We start from the raw sequence: 18,620 nt of genomic DNA, 5'->3' as shown, positions 1-18,620 counted from the left end.
ACAGCTTCGCCATCTTGCGAGCATTATAGATACTTGAAGCGCAAAGATGACAATCAGCTGATTTTCAAATTTCCCGCATTATTTAGATTCCTTTTATTCTTTGGCGAACAATAGCGCGTGACTAAATCGTGTCACGAATTCAAATAGACCAAACGAAAAGGAAGTGTCAAATCATCACGTGAGATTGATGTTGTATCAAAACAATAACACACTGATATTCTTCTCGATGGGTTTTCCCAAGCGTTTTCTCTTCCGAACCTAAGCTCCGCGCTTCCGCAATAAAGGTGTCCATCTCGAATAAATCATCAGGAATAATCAAACAGGAAACATTTTTATTAATAAAGTAATCAACCTTTGGCTAAAAAACAAAACTAAACGAAAAAAAACAAACACGTGATGCATCACGGTTATAAAAATAGCTCTAGGAATGTCATCGATAGCACCTTATATAATATTATTAAGTAGGTTGTAACATGCAATCAAATTGCACTAAAGTCAATCCACTGTGAAAATTAGTCTATGCTTGATCAAAAAGTGGCAAATACTTCATCGTTTTCTATTTCTTCTGTCGTAGGCAGGATATTATGGCCGACCAATCCGCATTGGCCATCACTGATGGTCACGAGCTGCGTGCTGACTTCCGGAACAGCTTCTTCGTCCTCTTCTTCCGGAATCTTTTTAACTTTTGGGACGTTGTTGCTGAAAAGCTGCTCCATGTCTTCCAGGGTTTTGCCTTTGGTCTCCGGTAGAAGAAAATAGACAAAAACGATGCACGTCAAAGTGCAGCCAGTGAAGACGAAGAAGGTCACATCTTTGCCTAATCCGGTCAACATGTCGGGGAAGAATCGGACGACAATCAAAGTCACGATCAAGTTGAACGAAGAAGAAATGGTGCCCAGAAACGTCCGGTATCTGGTGGGAAATAATTCACCCATGACTATGAAGGGGACGTTGCTCAATCCGCACGAATATGCCGCCATGAAGACCATCAGAGATACCAGCGGCAGCCAGCCCAGATGCAGAGTGGCATCCGCTTCGCCCCAGATCCGCTGGAAGTAGAAAAATACTCCCATGGCCGCCAGAGAAATGGAAGTGATGGCAGCTGACCCCAATAATAGAACCCTTCGTCCGAATCGATCCACCAGGAATCCCGAACCGATGCAACATAGCAAATGGATAGCTCCGACTATAATGGTGGCGTAACGACTGTCGATGCTGCTTCCGGCCCACTGGAAAATGCTGACTGTCCAGAAAACGACGGCGTTGATGCCCGTGGCCTGTTGGAAGAACATGAGACCCAACGTGATGCCGAACGGTTTCAGGATCGGCCCTTTCATCAAATCTTTAAAACGAATAGGTCCGTTGATGCTGGCCGATTTCTCGTGATGATCTTTCATCCTCGACATTTCCGCGTCAACGTTAGTATTCCTATGACGTCATAATATTCATTAAGATTTTTCTCAATTTGGAATTTTAGTAGATTATTTTACTTTCCGCGAAGTTCCTGGAGTGCCTTCCGTCCGTCATCTTCATGACCGTGAGTGAGCAGCCAAATTGGTGTTTCGGGCATTGCGCACGTCCACAGGAGGAAAATGCAAGGCAGGACGGTGAAGATGAAAGCCAGCACGTGCCATTCGACAAAAGCGCCGATGATGTACGCCACCCAAATTCCCAGTGCCAACGCCGAAGCTGTTATCGATCCCAATCGTCCTCTGATACTGGGAGACGAACATTCACTCACCTTGTTTATAAACCAAATAGTAGACGGGTGTTAATTAATTCACTTAGTTTGAAGGCAATTGGAGATGCTATTACGTAAATTTGACAAGCCGGAGTGGTGCACCCAACACCCAATCCCTGCAGCAATCGGCCAACATACAACATGGCTTTGTGCTTGCCGAAATAGGTGAGTCCCAGGATGAGAGAGCCCAATATATAGAAAAAGTAATGTCCGATTAATGCTTTCTTCCGGCCTAGGTATTGCATCGGTATGCTGATAATCAGAGCTCCAAAGAAGGAAGAACACATGGGCATTGCAGCTATCCGGTGTTAAAAACAATTATTACTATTAATTAATGAAGAATATCGCGTATAAGTAAAAGCTTGACCTTACAGATCCATTTGAAATCATCTTCGTTCATTTCAAAGTCCAGCGTTCTGTTGAGTGAGGGAAGACCGGGAGAGCCCCATCCTCTGACTGTGCCCATGCAAAAGTAACCCCACGATCCGACGACTGCCGCCATCAACTGTAAATTCAACACAAAGTGTTGCGTAAGAACAATTATAATTTGTAAATTTGTGTAATAGTTGGAAGAATAATTTTTGTTTCCACCTGTGGTAGGACTTTGTGGGGATTCTTCATTATTTGCTGCTTCACCATTTTGGTTTTTTCAGTCACTGCACAAGAAATAAGATTCCACTGTTATCCCCAAAAAACTTGCGGATTCCTTGTTGTGTGACTGATCTAGAAGAGTTGTCAAACTCTTCTGACATATGAGCGAGTCAAGAACGGAAGGATTTGAATGGATTCACAATGACTCACGATGGATCACGTGAACTTTTAATTTTGTTTACAGAACGACTGCGCGTCTTTATCACGAATTTTTACATTTTTAATGTGTTTGTCCCAGATTAAAAACTAGTATGTAATAGCGCCGTGAAGTAAACATCAAGACTAATATAGGCTAGACTGTTTTCGACAGGAATCAGTGAAGCGAAGAATACTGATGTGTTCAGTGGACTGTATAACCTTTCGAATATTGCTCACATGATTGTATAAATATTCAATTCATAAAAAATGCTGGGCATCTTCATCACATTCATATCTGCCTTAAGGATATGTGTTTTCTGCTTTTCTGAATGACATAAAATTAATTTCTGAATTCAAAAATTATTCGATAAAGAGTTATTATGGTTTAATTTCAAATGCCTCAACTTTAGCCGCTCTCCAGCTGATCCAATCGAGTAAAACAATTGAGTGGAGCCGAATTGATTAAAGTTTTTCGTTTGTCGTTTCATCGTGAAATTGCAAAGAGTATTTTTATAGTAATAAGGCATTATTTGTCTAAAGATAATTTCTTTTTAAACTTTTGTAATTAGTAAACTAATTCTATATTTCAATTTTCAAAAACATTTCCGTAATTTTCGTTTCCTATTTTATTCTCTATTACTTCTAAAATATTGCAACCCTGTTTTCTTTTTTACTTACTTCGTCGTCTGCTATTGAAGGTAAGTAAACAAGTTATTGCCGCGAAACTCTCACAGTCATTTGCTTTGCCAGCTAAATTTCAGAACTAAAACAGCCATTTTTAAAACTTTTCTATTGAAAATTAATTAAATTTAGTTGTTAAAATGCCACATGCGTTGAGTGTTAATAAGTTGTCTGAGATGTGTGTAGACTTTATTAAAGACAACATGGGCGAATTTTGTAAAATGTCGGCATTGAGGCGTCCGACCGGCGTGGACGCTTTCAATTCAGAAAACAGTCAAAGTCCGTTTGATTCACTGCGTAAGTTTGAAAGATAAATCAAATGAATAATTAGTATACATAACTAATTATTTTTTCCTCACTTTGTATGTAATGCCATCATCAGCTTCAGTAATTTTAGAAGGAATTATAAGGCATCTAACACAGAATAACCAGCTAAAGGAACAGTACTTGGAGTTGCTTATAACTCCACACCTTCGTACATTAGATTTCTCCATGTGTGATAAAAATTCTATTTCTGGTCTTCTGCGTCTTGCCTCAAGAAAGTGCCCAGTAAGTATTTTGGAAATATTTCTGTGAAATCTAGTGTTTAAATTTTATGTTTTTAAATTTTCAATGTAGCACCTGAGATCTTTATGGCTAGGACGTCTTGGTTACTTCCTAGGCTGCTTGAATTTTATTCCAAAGTTTATGCATCTGCAAGTGTTGGACATTTCAGGTTCGGCAACAGCAGATAGTCTGTTGCATCTTCTTGGAACCTACTGTGCAGACTTAAGGTAGTAAACAATATTTCTCGCCACTTAAAATGCAAATTAATTTGTTTTGAATCTTTACAGGGAATTGCACATAGATGATAGTTTAGTATCAGATGCTGGCATCCATGGCTTATGCGTAATTGGAAAATGTAAATCTATCCAGATACTGAACCTAAATGAAACCAATGTGACATGTATTGGAACCACGATGGCCCTTAAAAACCTGCCTGTTCTCAAGGAACTGCGACACGATTCCATTGTTGAAACCTTGGCCTATTTACACCGATCGGCGTTGAGAGAAGATGTACCCACCGACACCAAATATTCATTATCGGCGCTCAGCATCCGGTTCTCTTCACCGTATGTGAAGGGAAACCTTTCAGAAGCAGTCTCCCTGTGTCCATCGCTCAGGAAAGTGGAAATCAAGACGCCAGATAGTTTTCGCAACAGGGATCTACTAGATTTATTGCCAATGGAGAAGCTCTGCGACCTCACCATCTCTGGAACTCGAACAAGCCAGGTTTCATTCGACGTAGGTGTGGCTCCACTACTCCGGAAAAGTTCCATTGGAAATTCGCTCAAGTCGCTGTCTCTTTGTAATTTTTCTAAAGTCAACGTTCGCATCATCACCGAGCATTGCCCCAATTTGCGATTTCTCAGTCTCGACAAGAATGAGAGGCTTATGGAATTATATAACGCAGACGAGCGTCTAGCGTACCAGAGAAATAACCAACTGGCCGCTCCTCAGAAACTAAAGAAACTCGAAACTTTGAAAATTTGCAGCTGCAATTGTGCTTCAAATCTTTTGTTGCTCTTATCGTCCCCTTCACTTGTATCCGTTACACTCGAAAATTGTTATGCCTTAACCGACGACGTTCTACAAAAGGCCGCCGATCTCGACACATTCCAGAATCTCGAGCATTTCGAAGTTATTTCGAATCACAGAATTAGTTTTCGAGGTATCGATGCTCTGATGCGTGAAAACAATCCCCTCAAAGTAATCAAGTTGAAGGATTGCAGCAATGTGACGGACACAAATTTGGAAGATTGGAAACAGCTCATCCGTGATGAAAATTGGCAACTATCGATAACTAAACATGGGCGATTCTAAATTCAACTTGCTCACTATTTTTGTGTCGATTATCTTAAATTATTAATCTGGATTTTGTCCCCTCTTTACTATTTTCAATATGTATTCAACCCTTTTATTCGAAGATGGTTCAATATTGAAAAACAGCCTCATTACATTCCTACTTTTGTTTTATTTTTGTGTGTGTAAATAATTTAAGTCAATTTCCACTGTCGGCTTTTGAAGTGCTGTCAGACCTCCAGGAATAATTGCTATAATTATATTACGTAAAAATATCCTCACTCGATGCGTAACACTTAACATCCACTTTAACACGGGAAGTTGTAAAATCTTAAAAAAGTAATAGGACGGTTCTAATGTTTGTTATTTTCCGCTCTTTAACGCTTGTTGACTTACCCAACTCTTGTGACATCTCGTGATCGAAGCCATTCGTACCCATTTCAGTCACTATAACTTTGCGGCACACTGACGCACTTTGGAAAATAATCTGTACCCAACACCCCGGAGTTCATCGACCGCAACCGAACGAACGAAACCAAATGTACCCTGAGGGTCTTCAAAGTAGGTAGAGGATTCCCAAAACTGATTGTATAGATAGTCTTTTATTTTTATTTTTCGTTGCTGTGGCTGCGCGAATGTAGGTCAGTGCTGGTCAGTCGTACAGAAGAGTCAAACTCACGATTTTGATTCAGACTGCATTCAGTCTCAACACAATCTGTCCACTTAACTTTTCTCTGTTCAAATTTCGTATCCCTGAGGAATTTAGTCCCTGAGGAATTTAGTTTACTAAATTACCGAAGGTTTAGGGGCCTTTAATGCAGCACAAGTTACAGTAGTCTGCTAAGAGAGGCGCCCCGAAGGAATTTTCTCGACCAATCAGAATCGAGGAAATCCGAAAAACACGATTTAGGGTATTTTTAAGGTTTAGTTTTTAACTATAAGGAGTGACGAAGTTAGGTATAGAGCTTATTAGATACTTCTGAACCTAAAAATAGAAACTATGTGATTCTTTTAACCTTTTCGATGCATTTAAAAAGTGAAGTAGCGGCCATTTACTTTTTGACGGCTGTGATTTTCCCAGATCTGATAACAGATGGCGCTACATTAAGTAAATATCAAACCTACCGCCAGATGACACTTACATCAATTTGTTTGGTTTATGCAGGAAAGAACGAGCTTGTATCAAGCTTCGTCAGAAAATGAAAACAACTTCAGCCTGAGATTATCAAACAAGTTTTTGTATTACAAATAATGCTTATTTGTTAAAGAACATCGCTCATTTTTGTAATTGTCGAAATCCATTACCCCATCGGCCCATGGTTTCCCTGGGTTCGCTTCTGCTTTATTAGCTGCTTCTCTTTAGCACGGGCTCGGTCTCTTGGTCTATATGTCTTGGGGTCGAACACGTTGCTGGTTGCACCAGCTCAAGATTCGCCATAAGACTAGTTAGGCATTGACCTAGTAGGGACTTTTGGAATTCTAGAAAATCTACTTGCCGTCTATTCATCAGATTAGATGTGGACCTTATTTTCAGAACAAATTGCTCAACACTTCCTGTCACTAAAATCCTCAGCTTCATGACCTTTATCTTCATTCTTCCATCATCCTCTCACATCTTTAACAAAAATTTCCAACTTGTTTGCCCAAAAGATGAGGCATTGGAATATGACGATATAGGTAGGCAAAACTTTCGAATTTTTTACCAACTCATCATTCATTGCTGAAATCATATAATCACAAAAATTCACCCTCATTTGTTTTTAACAGGTTCATTCTTGGCTATAAGATATTGGCACCTTCAAACTACACAGCTGATTGAGTATCATGAAATTGTATTTGCTACCATTTCCTGCATATATCTCTCATTTCACTTATACAAGAAATGAGGTGTAGGACACCGGACACCAACATATTTGGGTAAAGTTGTGCTTCTATGTTATTGCTTAAACATGTAATTGAATTTGTATCCATAACTATTTTCCGTAGAAAAGCTACGACTACTTCAACAGCTTTAAATGTATGTCCGACATTAAGGCCACGACGTTCAGGCGCGAAAGCGTCACTCAGGCCTTTTTTAAGGGTCTGAAGGACTTAACAAATTTGTCACTTGGTGGCCATTTAGGCAGTTGCACAGCCTGGGGTTGTACAAGTGGTTGGAGCGCAGTTTGTGCAAGTTGTGGTGGTGGTTTTGCAGGTTGGACAAGGTGGTGCTGGTGGAGCGACGGGTGTGCAGGTTGGACTTGTGCAAGGTGCTGGGGCTCGTGGAACGACAGGTCTGCAGGTTGGACCTGTGCAAGGGACAGGTCTTCTTGGAGCGACGGGTGTGCAGGTTGGAACTGTGCAAGGTACAGGTCTTCTGGCGGCGCCTTGATTTCTACAGGATGCATCGATACAGCCAGTTGCTGGATCTTCAGATTCAAATTCAATTTCTTCTACAGATACACTGACTCTCTCTTCCACTTGTTCGGCTTCCCGGGAAGTCTCAATCTCTAGGTCTCGTTCCTCATTTCCTGGACATCCTCCGTTTTGACATACTACGGGTTGGCATCCTCCGGTCGGACATCCTGTGGGTTGGCATCCTCCAGTTGAACATCCTACGCTTTCGCTGCTGTCGTAACTTGATGGCATCGGCATGGCGTTGACGACCACTAGACTTATGCAGCACGACACGAGCAATAGCTGCGATAGGTAAACAAATTCATTGAATAAATCCACTTGAAATATAGGCACTATTATTCTACAGAAGGCAGACACATTGAAAAGATAACAATTTTATGCTTACCTGGCACAGCACACTTGTTCTCGCCATTTTGATTCTTAGTTGGGGGTTGTGGGTTTTGTGTTGGTTATGTTGGATTTTACTTGCTTATTTATACTGTAATGGGCGTCAATATTGTTTGCCTAATGAGGGGACTAAGACCTTGCACATCTCCTTAATGGAGATGTAGGACCCCACCTCTTCATCATCAACGTCTTTGATTTAATTAGGGATTTCCCCTGATGCGATATCATACATGTTTACTGGGGTGCAAGTGGCCATGAATCAAGGGTGTAACGGTTACACCCATCTCATGTAATTCAACCTTCGGATTTGATTGATGTTGCTAACTGAACTCAATTTGGCGATGAGCAAAGAAAGATTGCATGAGGTGAGGAGGTCTAATTCAAGCATCGATTTTGAAATTCTATCTTGCATGAGCTAGTAAACTTTAAAGTTAAGTTCTTTCAAATTAAATTTGCTTCAGATTGACAATGATTATATGTAACGAACTTTTTATTTCGTCCACTAATAGACTGGCCCACTGGCCATAAAGTAGGACGAGACGCTCAAGGCACTTAGGTACATACTCTTGAAAGTAAAAACCTACCGCGCAGCTTCTTATTTTTGTCAGCACTGCTGTCAAACATCTTGAGCACCGCTTCCGGCTCTGCTACTGTATTTTCTTGCTTAGGTTTTTCGATATCGTAAAAATAAGACATGGGGCTCAATACGTAATAAATATAGATGATATAGATGTTAAGTGATAAACAAATCATTCAGCACACGTGCCACTTTTATACTGGTTAACTTGTGACATTCTTACTCTATAACAAATTGATCAAACTGCTTTATTTATTATCCTTTTGTAATTGCTTTTTATTTGATTTGATAGGTTAGTTCCTCCCTTGATTGGAGCATCGAGTGATATTGAGGGGAATTTTTCTTATCAAGGCGCTTCAAGGTACGACATCTTCTTTTACCTTCCATTCTTCCTTTCACTTTCTGTCCACCGTCCTTGTTCGTATTTATGTGAACGTGAATATCTTCACGAGGGCGTCACCTATTGAGTGCATTTATCGCCTGAGTAATCACGCTACCGACGCCAATTGGGAAGTAAACAAACGAAGTATTGAACGTATTTTGTTGTTTGCGGCTCGGTTACGATTTATTTTTTAGTAGGGCTGGTACAGTACTACTCCGTAGCTAGAATGGCGAGCCTCTGAAACCCCAAATTATTTTTTTATTGTTGTCGTCAGCGGCTATTTCGCAATTCGCAGTCAGACGTTATGTTCACCATTTTAATTCTTTTATTGTTGTAAAGTAAAGTTGAATGCGCACTCTTTGCTCACATCACTTTTTAATCTTTCAGTATAAGGCAGGCGTTGTGGATTGTGACTTTGATCTTTTGCACTTTATCTTGAGCACCGTGCGGCATCATTAATTCTTGTTTTTGTTGAAACCAGGTTGAAACTTAAAAATTGGTTTGAGAATTAAACAGCGATCAGATTTTGTGGGAATCTAGCAAAAACTTTGGTCGACTCCCCGGGTAAAGATTTTGCGTACCCATTGTAGTTGCTTTTGACTTTTGAGGATGAGGAGGGGATGAGGATTAGCCGATGAGATAAGACCGTTTTCAATCTGCTTCTACTTCTTGTTAATTTATTTTCTCACTCTATTAAAAATTTTCGTATGTTTTTTTTTTTTTAATTTGTGATTGCTAAGTATAAAGTTTTGTAATGAATTATTTTCGATCGTAATTTGAAATTAAACCTGCTGATGAAACCTCCGCTACTCGCCAGTCGCCACCGGAGGGCCACTCTTTGCCAATAATCGTTCCATATCCACTTTTCCACAAATTACGTTTGTATTTCAAGACGCTCAAATGTGGGAGGCAGTTAGTTATCTCTGGTATCTCTGGTGAGAGTGAGAGGTCGGAAGTCAAATGTCAGAAGAAATTTCTGATTTTCTTTCACGAATTTTTGTGTTTAAGGTAACCAAATATGTATTTGTTACTCTGTGGTAACGCCCTAAATAATATATCGAATATTGTCTAAAGTTTCGTCAATTGAAATTTTACCTTTCACTCTTTCAGCATGCTGTTCTGCATTTCTAGCATGGTTCTAGCTTGGGACACAGCTTGGGATCCAAATTAATACATTTCCATGAAAGTCTTCACAGCAGGTAATTAATTGTTGTCCCTTTAGTTAGCTCTCAAAATTTGTATTAGATTAGACAACTTACTTAGTACAAGTTTTGTGTGACCTGCCTGTGCTTGTGACGATAAGGATGAAATGGTCGAATTCAAGCTGTTTCTTCTAAAACTGAGGAAATTCTATTTGCAATTTAGTTATTTTGAAAGAATTTTCATTGTCACAAATTTTGGGTTCAGTATGGTGCATGCATTTAAACACATTTTCCCCTCTGCACTTGTTTCAGATGGTTTTCATTAATGTCATTTGTAAGATGGGAAGTTTTGAAACACTGAATTGATTTAGTAATTTTTATTAACTTAATTGTTCTTATTGTTTCTTAAACAAAACCAGTATAAATAGTTTTTCTCCTCCAAACTTTAAGCTTTACTACACACATGAGTGACATGACATCTAGTATTTCTTGAGTTTTACATTACATTATGAGTAATGGTGAATGTACTTCACAGAAAATGAAAATTTCTTGTATTTAATGTTTATGTGATATTATAAATTTATTCATATTCATTTCAGTTTTATATATTGCCGTTACGACGAATTGATTCTCTAAGATGTTGAAGGACTTGGAAGCCCTCGTCAGAACAAGTTCTTTGTCGCTCTCTTCTTTTTTGGACATCTCACTGTTTGCTAAGATAATATATTCAAAATCTATTTTTTTTAAAGAAAATCCAATATATTTTAACTAATGTTTGTATATTCCTTGTCAGATCCTACTTTTGCTGCCATCTGTTCTGTGGACAAGAAATTGCTACCACTCAAGGGGTTATTGTGAACATCACTTGGGTTGTAATTTAAGATGATCTATGATTGATTAGAGGTATTGTTTTCACTATAATTTTTGAAAATTATTGGCACTGACATAAACCCTCTTTCTTTCAGGTTTGTCCCTCACTGATTTTAAATCAGGTTAACCCCTCGGCACTGTGCCATATCCATTGGGGGAAAATGAAAATATAAATAGTTGGTTTTTCCTGGAGTCTGTGGCGCCGGTGTTATCCTGGAGTCTATGTTGCCGGTGTGCGGTGTTATCCTGGAAAGCTTTGGTTGTTCTGTCAAATATTTTTATGCTTGTTTGTTATAAGTGTATTCTCCTCGTCAGATCAAATATTTTGCTGCCTTCTGTTTTGTGGCCCTGCTACTCCAAACTGGCCTCATACTCTTCTCTCTTCTTCCTTGTCCAGGTAATCTCCCTGGGCATAGTCTATCGAGGCAGAGTTTCACCGTGTCTTGATTGTGATTGGTTGGATTTTGCAAGGGTAAAGTTGGTAAAGTATATCAAAATTTATATAAACAACTACACAGGGTTTGGTGATATAAATAATATTGAACCATGATATACAATTTTAGAAATGGCCAAAAATAACAATTTATTCTAATTTTAACTCATTTGTCATAAATATTAAGTTGTGAATTTTCGAAATATTACACCTTAATTGTTAATTTCACGACACACCTACAGGAAAAGACGGGTTTAGCTTTATAGGACAAGAATAGATAGTTCACAGGTAAAACCACATGTCCAAAGTAGAAGAAGAAAGTAGTCATGTCTTACTGTCCAATGAATGTTAAACTTTGCTGTTATTCTTCTCTGCAAAAGGTGATACCTAGAGGTATAACAGTAGACAGCAATATTTAGTCAACAAAAGGGACTTCTTTCTTCAGCCCAAGTAGGCCTATTCAGAAGAAAGAGTGATGAATGTGGGATATTGTTTTTCCTCCCCAAATATTTTCATCCCATATTTTTCAGATCCAGAATCATCAATCAACTACTTCTGCACCAAATGTTCTTGCAAGTTAATTATCTCCTTCCCCTTTTGGTGAAGTACCTATTTGAAAATTACACATAAACAGTTAACCAATGACTAGCTAAAAAACAAATTGATACCAACAACCTACCTTTGCTAATCCAAACAAGGTGTTCAAGTCAAGTGAAAATGAAAACGGAGGGGACATCTTCCTGCCTACCAATTTAATTATATGCCAAGGAATGAGGATCAAATGAGCACAAACAGGCTTTTGTTGCGAGACAGGTAGTGTGAAGAGGCTTTGTCATCTTCATGACCATTATTTGCTGTTGCCTGCTGTAGTAAGTCATAATGATTTTCTGAATTTCAATAACATTCTGAATAACTGACAGATTTACCTTACCAACTGACTATTTTTCCTTTCAGCAATTCACTGCTGTCCAAGTGCTGTTGCCTGGGTGCTGAAACGTCTGGAATCACTATCAGATGCCATAGACAAGGCACATAAGCGAATTTCACTGACATCATTGTAGAAGTTAGACTGACGTATACATTATCACCTTGGGGATTTTGTCTGTTGTGATGGGTGATGCTGCGGTGGTGGCTACTTTGAGAAGACGATACAAAGTTGGAGGGGAGAATATTACGTGAGTATCACAGTTATTTGTCTTTGTTTGTAAGTTGGTTAGTTCTTCAATTGAGTGTCAACGATCTAGAGGGGACATTGTTTTTATGTTATGTTACTATTAAAGGTCTCTTCCTTCTGACGCTAGACAGCCTAGCCTTTGCTCATTTTCCGTCAAACGCATCAGTTTAGTTACGTTTACTTTGCACATCTCTGAAGAAATTCCTCGCTGCTACTACAAGGAACTTTTGGGTGATAGTCGTCAGTTTCTGTTACAGCAACAAAGCTCACTTGTTAGCTTTTTAATAATGTGTTTTTTTTTCTACTTCCGGTTTTCTCTTTTCAGGCAGTAGTTCAGTAAATATTCATTCAACGCACAAAATAATCACATATTCGTGATCCTCGTCGAATTTGTGGTAAAGTTCATGTTTTTGTTTGTACCTACGCGTACTTCCGGTTTTGAGAATTTTCCTGAACTATAGTTCAGGAAAATTCTCGATTTTGGCCAAAAATTGGATTTCGTTTAAATTACATCTTATCGACCCCAAATTTCACGGAGATCACGAAAATTGTGTTTATTTTGATGGTAGCTCAATGGATAAGGCGCTATCGCTTACTTCCGGTACACTTCCGGAAAATTTGCACAAAACTAGCATGTGAGCTTTGTTCCCTGTAATGCTCTCAAGACTTCAAGCTAGATTTAATCAAATTAAAGTATGCTGTTCTAGCTCAAGTTGTGTCACAAAACTAATTACGTTTTTGGGACTTTTCCGAGTTTCAGAGGTGCCCAATAGATGGCAAGAGTCCTCGTTTTTCATGTAATGGCGGATTGTTGTGTTGTTAAAAGTTCCTATTTTTCCACGAAATTACTGATTAATTCATAAGTAAATTGAAGTTTATTTCTGTGTAACTTGTTTGATTTATCATCCTGTGTGTGTGCTTGATGCTTTGATCACATTTGAAATGGAACAAGAGGAAGGAACGCGAAAGGAAGCATCACCCTTCAAGTAGCGATCAACAACCCTTTCATAATCGACTTTCTGCTGATTGCATCATCCAGTTAATACAGGTAGAAACCAATGATAGCCTCTTTTTAAAAAACCTCTTCTCATATTTAGTCTATATTCCTCATAATTAGCTGGAGTTTCTATTGATCTTGGTAGGTCACTAACTCCAGTGTGGACTTGTATTGTTTTTTTCCGAGCATGTTTTTCTACAAATGTTGCATTGACAGACAAGTATTGTTTATCTTTCAGAAATTTTAAACTTCTATATTATATTTCATGAATTGTATTTTTGTCTTAGAGAAGGCTATGGGAAGCATGAGCAAGGCCATGGGTAATCTTCAGGTTTATTGCAGCAACTTCGGAGAAGTCACAGGAAAAGATGCAGCGCACATACCAACACGTGTTGCATTGTTCTGATTGATTTACTCAAGTAGTAGGTAGCCATTTTCTTCAGCTTATTGCAATCAATGTTGGAATATTTATTGACATTTTTCCTTTAGATTTAACAACATGATTAACATCCCAAAGTTAGTTAGAATTCTAAAGACACTGATAACTACTGCTGCTGCCGCCTTACAGCCAAAGATAGAAAAATTACTCTCCTTCTTCAGACAATTGTAAGTTTTATTTTTTGTCATAACCCCCATACTTTCTGCCAATATATTAGATTTAATGTTGAAAAGTTATCGAAATTCTAAAATAATAACTAACTAAATCATTTGAATGTTCTGTCACATCTTTCTTCACATAGGGAAATCTGTTGGAGTGATCTACATCCTCGCTTGACTCTTTCATCTTCTGGATAGCTTGGGAAACCTGATTGGTGTTATCAAGGTAACTTCATTTGTCATGTCAGTGAATGCAAGTGTTGTTATTAATTTTGTTTTCTCCTTGATTTAGCCATTTTGATAATGACCGAAAGAATGCAGCCTACAGACTGTGAACATCAGACGACGGGATCAGACTTCAGCATCTCTACGAGCCACGACAACGTGCAGTAACATCCTACAAGTTCTACGCGGATCATCTATTGTTATTGTTGGTAATATGTTTTGTTAGTTAACCCGTTGGCTGCCACGCCTTTGTTCTCCCCCATGTTAGCTCCTTAGCACGGGCCGCACTGTTTGGTCTCTTGGTCTTATGTGCCTTGGGATCGAACAGCTGCACCTGCCCAAGATTTGCCGAAAGGCCCCGTTAGGCAATGCACCATAGGGACTTCCCCCCTTGTCGATACGGTGATGGATTCTAGAGGTTGTGCATTCCATCTTCTCCTGTCACCGTGTCAGCCCGGACTTGTCAGCAATGGCAAGTCCCACTTTGGTCATGGATCCTTCAGACGTGGCGCGTAGAGTAGTAGAAAACAACCTACGGGTTGTATGGCGTGGCAGCCAACGGGTTAACTTAAGTGTATGTGTGTATGTCATGTATGTATGTGTTGTAAAAAAAAGTGGTGGAATTGTGGGTGGAGGTGGGACAAATAAAGCACAATTCTATGTATTACTTCATAAAGTTTATTTATTTAACAACAAAATTATCGTTAGGCTTAAATGGCTAGTTATCACTGAATAACTTATGTTACACACAAGATAATTTAACACTACCCAGTTCAATTGAGCTCGTAGTATCAACACAATAGTGTTCTTTCATCAATTTTGTTTTCATTATGCAGATTTACCATTCTGCACTATTCTGTCCATGCACTTCTCCCTTTATCCCAGGATGGATTTCCTTGTCCTTTCTACTTCACTCACATATCCAGTAAACAAAACATATTCTACAAAATGACACCAGAAGAATAAAAACAATGTCTCAAAGCAGTCTTGTATGGTCTCAGCGTCTCACCATTCCTGCTCCATCGTTTCAGTCAAGAACCTAAATAGAAAAAAAAACTTATTACAGACATAATCAACCACACAATAAAAAAGCCACTTATTATGACTATTAATGAGAATTACCAGGTTCTAAATACTTAAATGGGAAATGTGCTTCACATTCTTCATTCAAACTACCTGTTTTAGCAAATAACACAAAACATGTTGATAAAGTTGTCACAATAGGCTGGAGAAAATGGCGAGGATAGATGTTAAAATGTTGGCAACGACCACTGTGATTTGCGATACTGGAAAATACTGAATTCTAACAATCGAGATTTAAAACTGAAGGGCGTCTCTGAAGCAGGCAAAGGATTTCGTAAGTCGTCAAAAATGTTCTACTACTTATCGCTGTCAGCATAGCAATGTGTTAACACACGTTCCATCGATGTCTTCTCTGGTACTTGATAGCTGCATGGACGAGGAATCTCAATTCGGATTAAAATGTTGGTCCCATGATACGACTTTCACGAACGTGACTACTGGCAACACAAGCAAAGAAATTTTTACGAGATTGGCTTCTCCTTCGATCTACTGGCCAAAAAATGAACTAATCCTAAACAAGGACCAACATCATTACGAGTTGCTTTCCTCCTTCATAATCATAAGAATTCTAACTTGAAAAGACAACTTTCGCTGACGCAACGGGTGAGTTCTACACAAATGGCTTCTTTAATTGACGATAACCGCCTCACTTTCGGAAACTGCATGCAACAGGAACTTGTTGAAAAGGCGAAGGCAGTACTGAGATCAGGAAGACAGGTTTCCGCAGTATTTCCTTCTTTAGCAACTCGGATTGTTTTTTTCAAGACACCCTGAACGATAACGTTACCTTAAGCTCGTCGAGCAGACTTGATTGCACGTCTCTTTTTGTTAACCAAGCTCAGGAAAGTCAACAGCTGCATTGTTAGGCTGTTAACGGGCATTCTATTGTTGATAATTTTGGAGGGCAACGACGTGCCAGGTGGTTCAATAATCCGAGCAGTGTAGATGAAAATGTCCTCCGTTCAATAAATTGTGGGGGGCTTGCAGAACAAAGTCAGGAGTAACAGTACCCGATTCACCTGCTTGTCAGCGCCAGCAATTGTAATTACAGCAAGTGTCGTAACAACGACAGCAGAAGCCGTAACAGTTTCCCTAACAATGAAAAAATAAATAAATCAATAAATGGAACGTTAAAACAAATTCAGTAAAATTCTTTCTCCTTACATAAAAGTCGGAGTGACGGCGGGGGAAGCAACCTCCACCGTGGAAGATGTAGTAGTTGTGCTATCCATTGAGGTCCAGGTCTTCTGGCCGGTTGGCAAAAGGAAGCATCTACGCCGTTAGATGTTTTGAATGTCAGCTAGTTGAGGGTAAGAGAATCACTTGCCGAATCTGTACACTATATTATGTCCTTCTGTTGTCAAAATTACCTGCATCAATGGTTTACCCTAGCTGCTGGCTATCCTACAGTTGGTGAATTGCCCATTTTGGACTAGACAAGAAAATGTTGGCCATTGATTGAGCTAAGATGATGTTTTCCAGCAACTAATTGCTAGGCCAGCATTGCAGTGTTGGTACCAGCCAACAGAACAATTGGACTCGTTGCACCCTGGTACTTGTTTGTTCTTCTGTAGCTGGCTGCAGCAGATAGGGCTTTGGTATGCGATCAAGTTGGCTCAAATTGGGCTGTCATCATAGGAAAGTTCACTTTTTTTTAAATTTGATTTTCAATCTGTGGAGAATAGACATCATTAGTGATCACGCCAAAAATCTGCTACTTCAATTTGGAGAATAAATATAATGAACCCTAAAATTAGTTACACTGGTTCATTGCAAAAATAACCTCATGTATGGGTGATGATTTATCATGGTCCAGCTATTAATCTGCATTGCTTAACATCAAACAAGTAACAAAAGCAGCTTGCAGAGAACTAGCGCCAACTCCACTGACAATAAGGGCAAAATTCTTTCTCTTTGTGTTTCCATATCTGTATGCAAGTCAATAAAATGTTCATTAGCTATGGATTCAGAATGAGATGACAATGTTTTCTATTACCTGGTGCTTTAGACTTGGATTTAAGTACATTACTCTTCAGAGTCTTCCAGCTGAACATAGACTGCTTTGTTTCAAGCACATGTTGGCGACACACTCATGGGTATCACCGTGGTATCACAGATCCTACGATTGAACAATCGAAAAACAGTAGACAAATGGCCTGCTTTGATAAAAAATAATTGGTAAATACTCACTATTACTTTCCAATGGATGACACTTCTATAAAACAATATATTCTATATTGAGTTGGCAGTTTGGCACTTGGCAGTCTGACCATCTATCACATCTATGCAAAGGCTGAAGGACTCACTAGTGCATTATCAAACCGATAGAGGCGCTGCGATACAAAGGCTGCGATTTTCTTAAAAGCGTTTCGAGAAGCGTTGAATTTTCTTGTAGGCAGTTGTCTTTCTTTTTTTTCAATTTGCGAAAGACTGGCAGTTAATTATTTGCTGTAGTGGAGGCCACGACGCCAAAACTAGGAGCAGTTAGCACAAGGTTGTTGGGATCCGAAGCTGGACGCACCATAGTCTTGAAAACTTGAAATGTTTTAGCAAATATGATAATCAAACTTGCAAAGCGAGCGTGCTAAAATCATTGAAGAGACCGACAGAAAACGAGACGTACTTAAAATTCGGTATGGGGAGATTCAAGCCGGCGAATTATTCTTGGAGATGCGATGGAAACCTTGCATGCGGCCTTAATCCTAAGATCCTGACGTCAGGATAGATACTTTAATTCGTTTGCGGTCGGACGAAGATGGTCTGTTTGTTGCACTTTGTCACATACGGTCACATACTTAGATATTGCCGGATATCACTCGGCGCTTTTTTTTCTTTTAACAGCTCTTCAGGTATTTCGAACGTTGAAGTTCGTCCTTTAAAGAGCGCAACTTATTTCCGCTTCGCTTCTTCTTTCTCTTGCAAGTTTGCAGCTTCTGGGAGTTTGACAAGTAACGCTATTCTGAGGCAAGGAACTTCCGCTACCCTGTGGCGATGACAAGCCCAATAGACACACTTCTAGTGGAATCTACTCCATCATAGGCGCTAAATCCATGGAATCTGTTTTCGGTAATTTTTGTAAAAATAAACAAACAAACAAAACAAACAAGTGATACGGGTAAGTAAAACATTCAACAAATATAAAAAATGATAAGACCTAAAATCAAATATCATCTTATGACCAACTTAGAAACCTAAAGGAAAACCAGAATCATCCGGATGGTAAAAGAGCCTCGGTTTTTGTCAAGAAATCGATTCCAATTGTTATGAGTATAATGTGTAAATTTACATAGCAACAACAGAAAA

The 18,620-nt window shown here is 39.1% G+C and overlaps 3 protein-coding genes and 4 long non-coding RNA genes across 11 annotated transcripts; 3 read left to right on the top strand and 4 right to left on the bottom strand.

Moving 5' to 3' along the window:
• Nucleotides 1–76: 76 nt before the first annotated feature.
• On the bottom strand, nucleotides 77–5,904 carry LOC124204580 (facilitated trehalose transporter Tret1-like). Its single transcript, XM_046601655.1, has 6 exons — nucleotides 5,450–5,904; nucleotides 2,333–2,397; nucleotides 2,114–2,246; nucleotides 1,816–2,039; nucleotides 1,491–1,741; nucleotides 77–1,428 (listed from the first exon to the last, which is right to left on the bottom strand). Exons 1-6 carry the CDS (start codon nucleotides 5,490–5,492, stop codon nucleotides 528–530), a joined length of 1,617 nt encoding a protein of 538 aa, XP_046457611.1. The 5' UTR covers nucleotides 5,493–5,904; the 3' UTR covers nucleotides 77–527.
• On the top strand, nucleotides 3,216–5,227 carry LOC124204582. Its single transcript, XM_046601657.1, has 4 exons — nucleotides 3,216–3,508; nucleotides 3,594–3,760; nucleotides 3,830–3,984; nucleotides 4,045–5,227. The coding sequence occupies exons 1-4, from the start codon at nucleotides 3,352–3,354 to the stop codon at nucleotides 5,072–5,074; spliced, it is 1,509 nt and encodes a 502-aa protein (XP_046457613.1). The 5' UTR covers nucleotides 3,216–3,351; the 3' UTR covers nucleotides 5,075–5,227.
• Nucleotides 5,905–6,868: 964 nt separating the features above from the next.
• Nucleotides 6,869–8,069, bottom strand: LOC124204589 (keratin-associated protein 10-4-like). The gene is made up of 2 exons (XM_046601674.1): nucleotides 7,836–8,069; nucleotides 6,869–7,732 (listed from the first exon to the last, which is right to left on the bottom strand). Exons 1-2 carry the CDS (start codon nucleotides 7,860–7,862, stop codon nucleotides 7,172–7,174), a joined length of 588 nt encoding a protein of 195 aa, XP_046457630.1. The 5' UTR covers nucleotides 7,863–8,069; the 3' UTR covers nucleotides 6,869–7,171.
• Nucleotides 8,070–9,815: 1,746 nt separating this feature from the next.
• Nucleotides 9,816–11,385, top strand: LOC124204593. The gene is made up of 3 exons (XR_006878997.1): nucleotides 9,816–9,995; nucleotides 10,538–10,841; nucleotides 10,904–11,385. It is a non-coding gene; the product is annotated as an uncharacterized LOC124204593 (long non-coding RNA).
• Nucleotides 11,386–11,445: 60 nt separating this feature from the next.
• Nucleotides 11,446–12,307, bottom strand: LOC124204597. 2 transcript variants are annotated; one of them, XR_006879007.1, is made up of 3 exons: nucleotides 12,168–12,307; nucleotides 11,921–12,105; nucleotides 11,446–11,850 (listed from the first exon to the last, which is right to left on the bottom strand). It is a non-coding gene; the product is annotated as an uncharacterized LOC124204597 (long non-coding RNA). The 2 variants fall into 2 exon arrangements; XR_006879006.1 differs by having other exon boundaries at nucleotides 12,173–12,303.
• A 28-nt stretch (nucleotides 12,308–12,335) lies between these two features.
• LOC124204595 lies at nucleotides 12,336–14,715 on the top strand. 4 transcript variants are annotated; one of them, XR_006879003.1, is made up of 7 exons: nucleotides 12,336–12,416; nucleotides 13,368–13,463; nucleotides 13,558–13,632; nucleotides 13,700–13,838; nucleotides 13,902–14,018; nucleotides 14,153–14,235; nucleotides 14,302–14,715. It is a non-coding gene; the product is annotated as an uncharacterized LOC124204595 (long non-coding RNA). The 4 variants fall into 4 exon arrangements; XR_006879002.1 differs by lacking the exon at nucleotides 12,336–12,416 and adding an exon at nucleotides 12,962–13,278; XR_006879001.1 differs by lacking the exon at nucleotides 12,336–12,416 and having other exon boundaries at nucleotides 12,962–13,463; nucleotides 13,700–13,834.
• Nucleotides 14,716–14,896: 181 nt separating this feature from the next.
• Nucleotides 14,897–18,596, bottom strand: LOC124204592. Its single transcript, XR_006878996.1, has 7 exons — nucleotides 17,508–18,596; nucleotides 17,314–17,436; nucleotides 17,101–17,245; nucleotides 16,688–16,989; nucleotides 16,482–16,617; nucleotides 16,105–16,409; nucleotides 14,897–15,273 (listed from the first exon to the last, which is right to left on the bottom strand). It is a non-coding gene; the product is annotated as an uncharacterized LOC124204592 (long non-coding RNA).
• Between the last annotated feature and the right edge of the window lie 24 nt (nucleotides 18,597–18,620).

Source organism: Daphnia pulex, chromosome 10 (genome assembly GCF_021134715.1).
Source record: "Daphnia pulex isolate KAP4 chromosome 10, ASM2113471v1".
Lineage (NCBI taxonomy): Eukaryota > Metazoa > Arthropoda > Branchiopoda > Diplostraca > Daphniidae > Daphnia > Daphnia pulex.
Note: the sequence above shows the minus strand (reverse complement) of the source record. Positions and strands in the feature narration are given on the sequence as shown.

What these genes read in the sequence shown, in the direction of transcription:
- LOC124204589 (XM_046601674.1), bottom strand. Translation starts at nt 7,862, where the DNA reads ATGGCGAGAACAAGTGTGCTGTGCCAG. An exon ending in GAACAAGTGTGCTGTGCCAG is followed by an intron (nt 7,733 to 7,835) that starts GTAAGCATAAAA and finishes TACCTATCGCAG; the next exon opens with CTATTGCTCGTGTCGTGCTG.
- LOC124204582 (XM_046601657.1), top strand. Translation starts at nt 3,352, where the DNA reads ATGCCACATGCGTTGAGTGTTAATAAGTTGTCTGAGATGTGTGTAGAC. An exon ending in AAGTCCGTTTGATTCACTGC is followed by an intron (nt 3,509 to 3,593) that starts GTAAGTTTGAAA and finishes TGCCATCATCAG; the next exon opens with CTTCAGTAATTTTAGAAGGA. An exon ending in ACCTACTGTGCAGACTTAAG is followed by an intron (nt 3,985 to 4,044) that starts GTAGTAAACAAT and finishes GAATCTTTACAG; the next exon opens with GGAATTGCACATAGATGATA.
- LOC124204580 (XM_046601655.1), bottom strand. Translation starts at nt 5,492, where the DNA reads ATGGGTACGAATGGCTTCGATCACGAGATGTCACAAGAGTTGG. An exon ending in CGAGATGTCACAAGAGTTGG is followed by an intron (nt 2,398 to 5,449) that starts GTAAGTCAACAA and finishes TTTCTTGTGCAG; the next exon opens with TGACTGAAAAAACCAAAATG. An exon ending in AGATGATTTCAAATGGATCT is followed by an intron (nt 2,040 to 2,113) that starts GTAAGGTCAAGC and finishes AACACCGGATAG; the next exon opens with CTGCAATGCCCATGTGTTCT.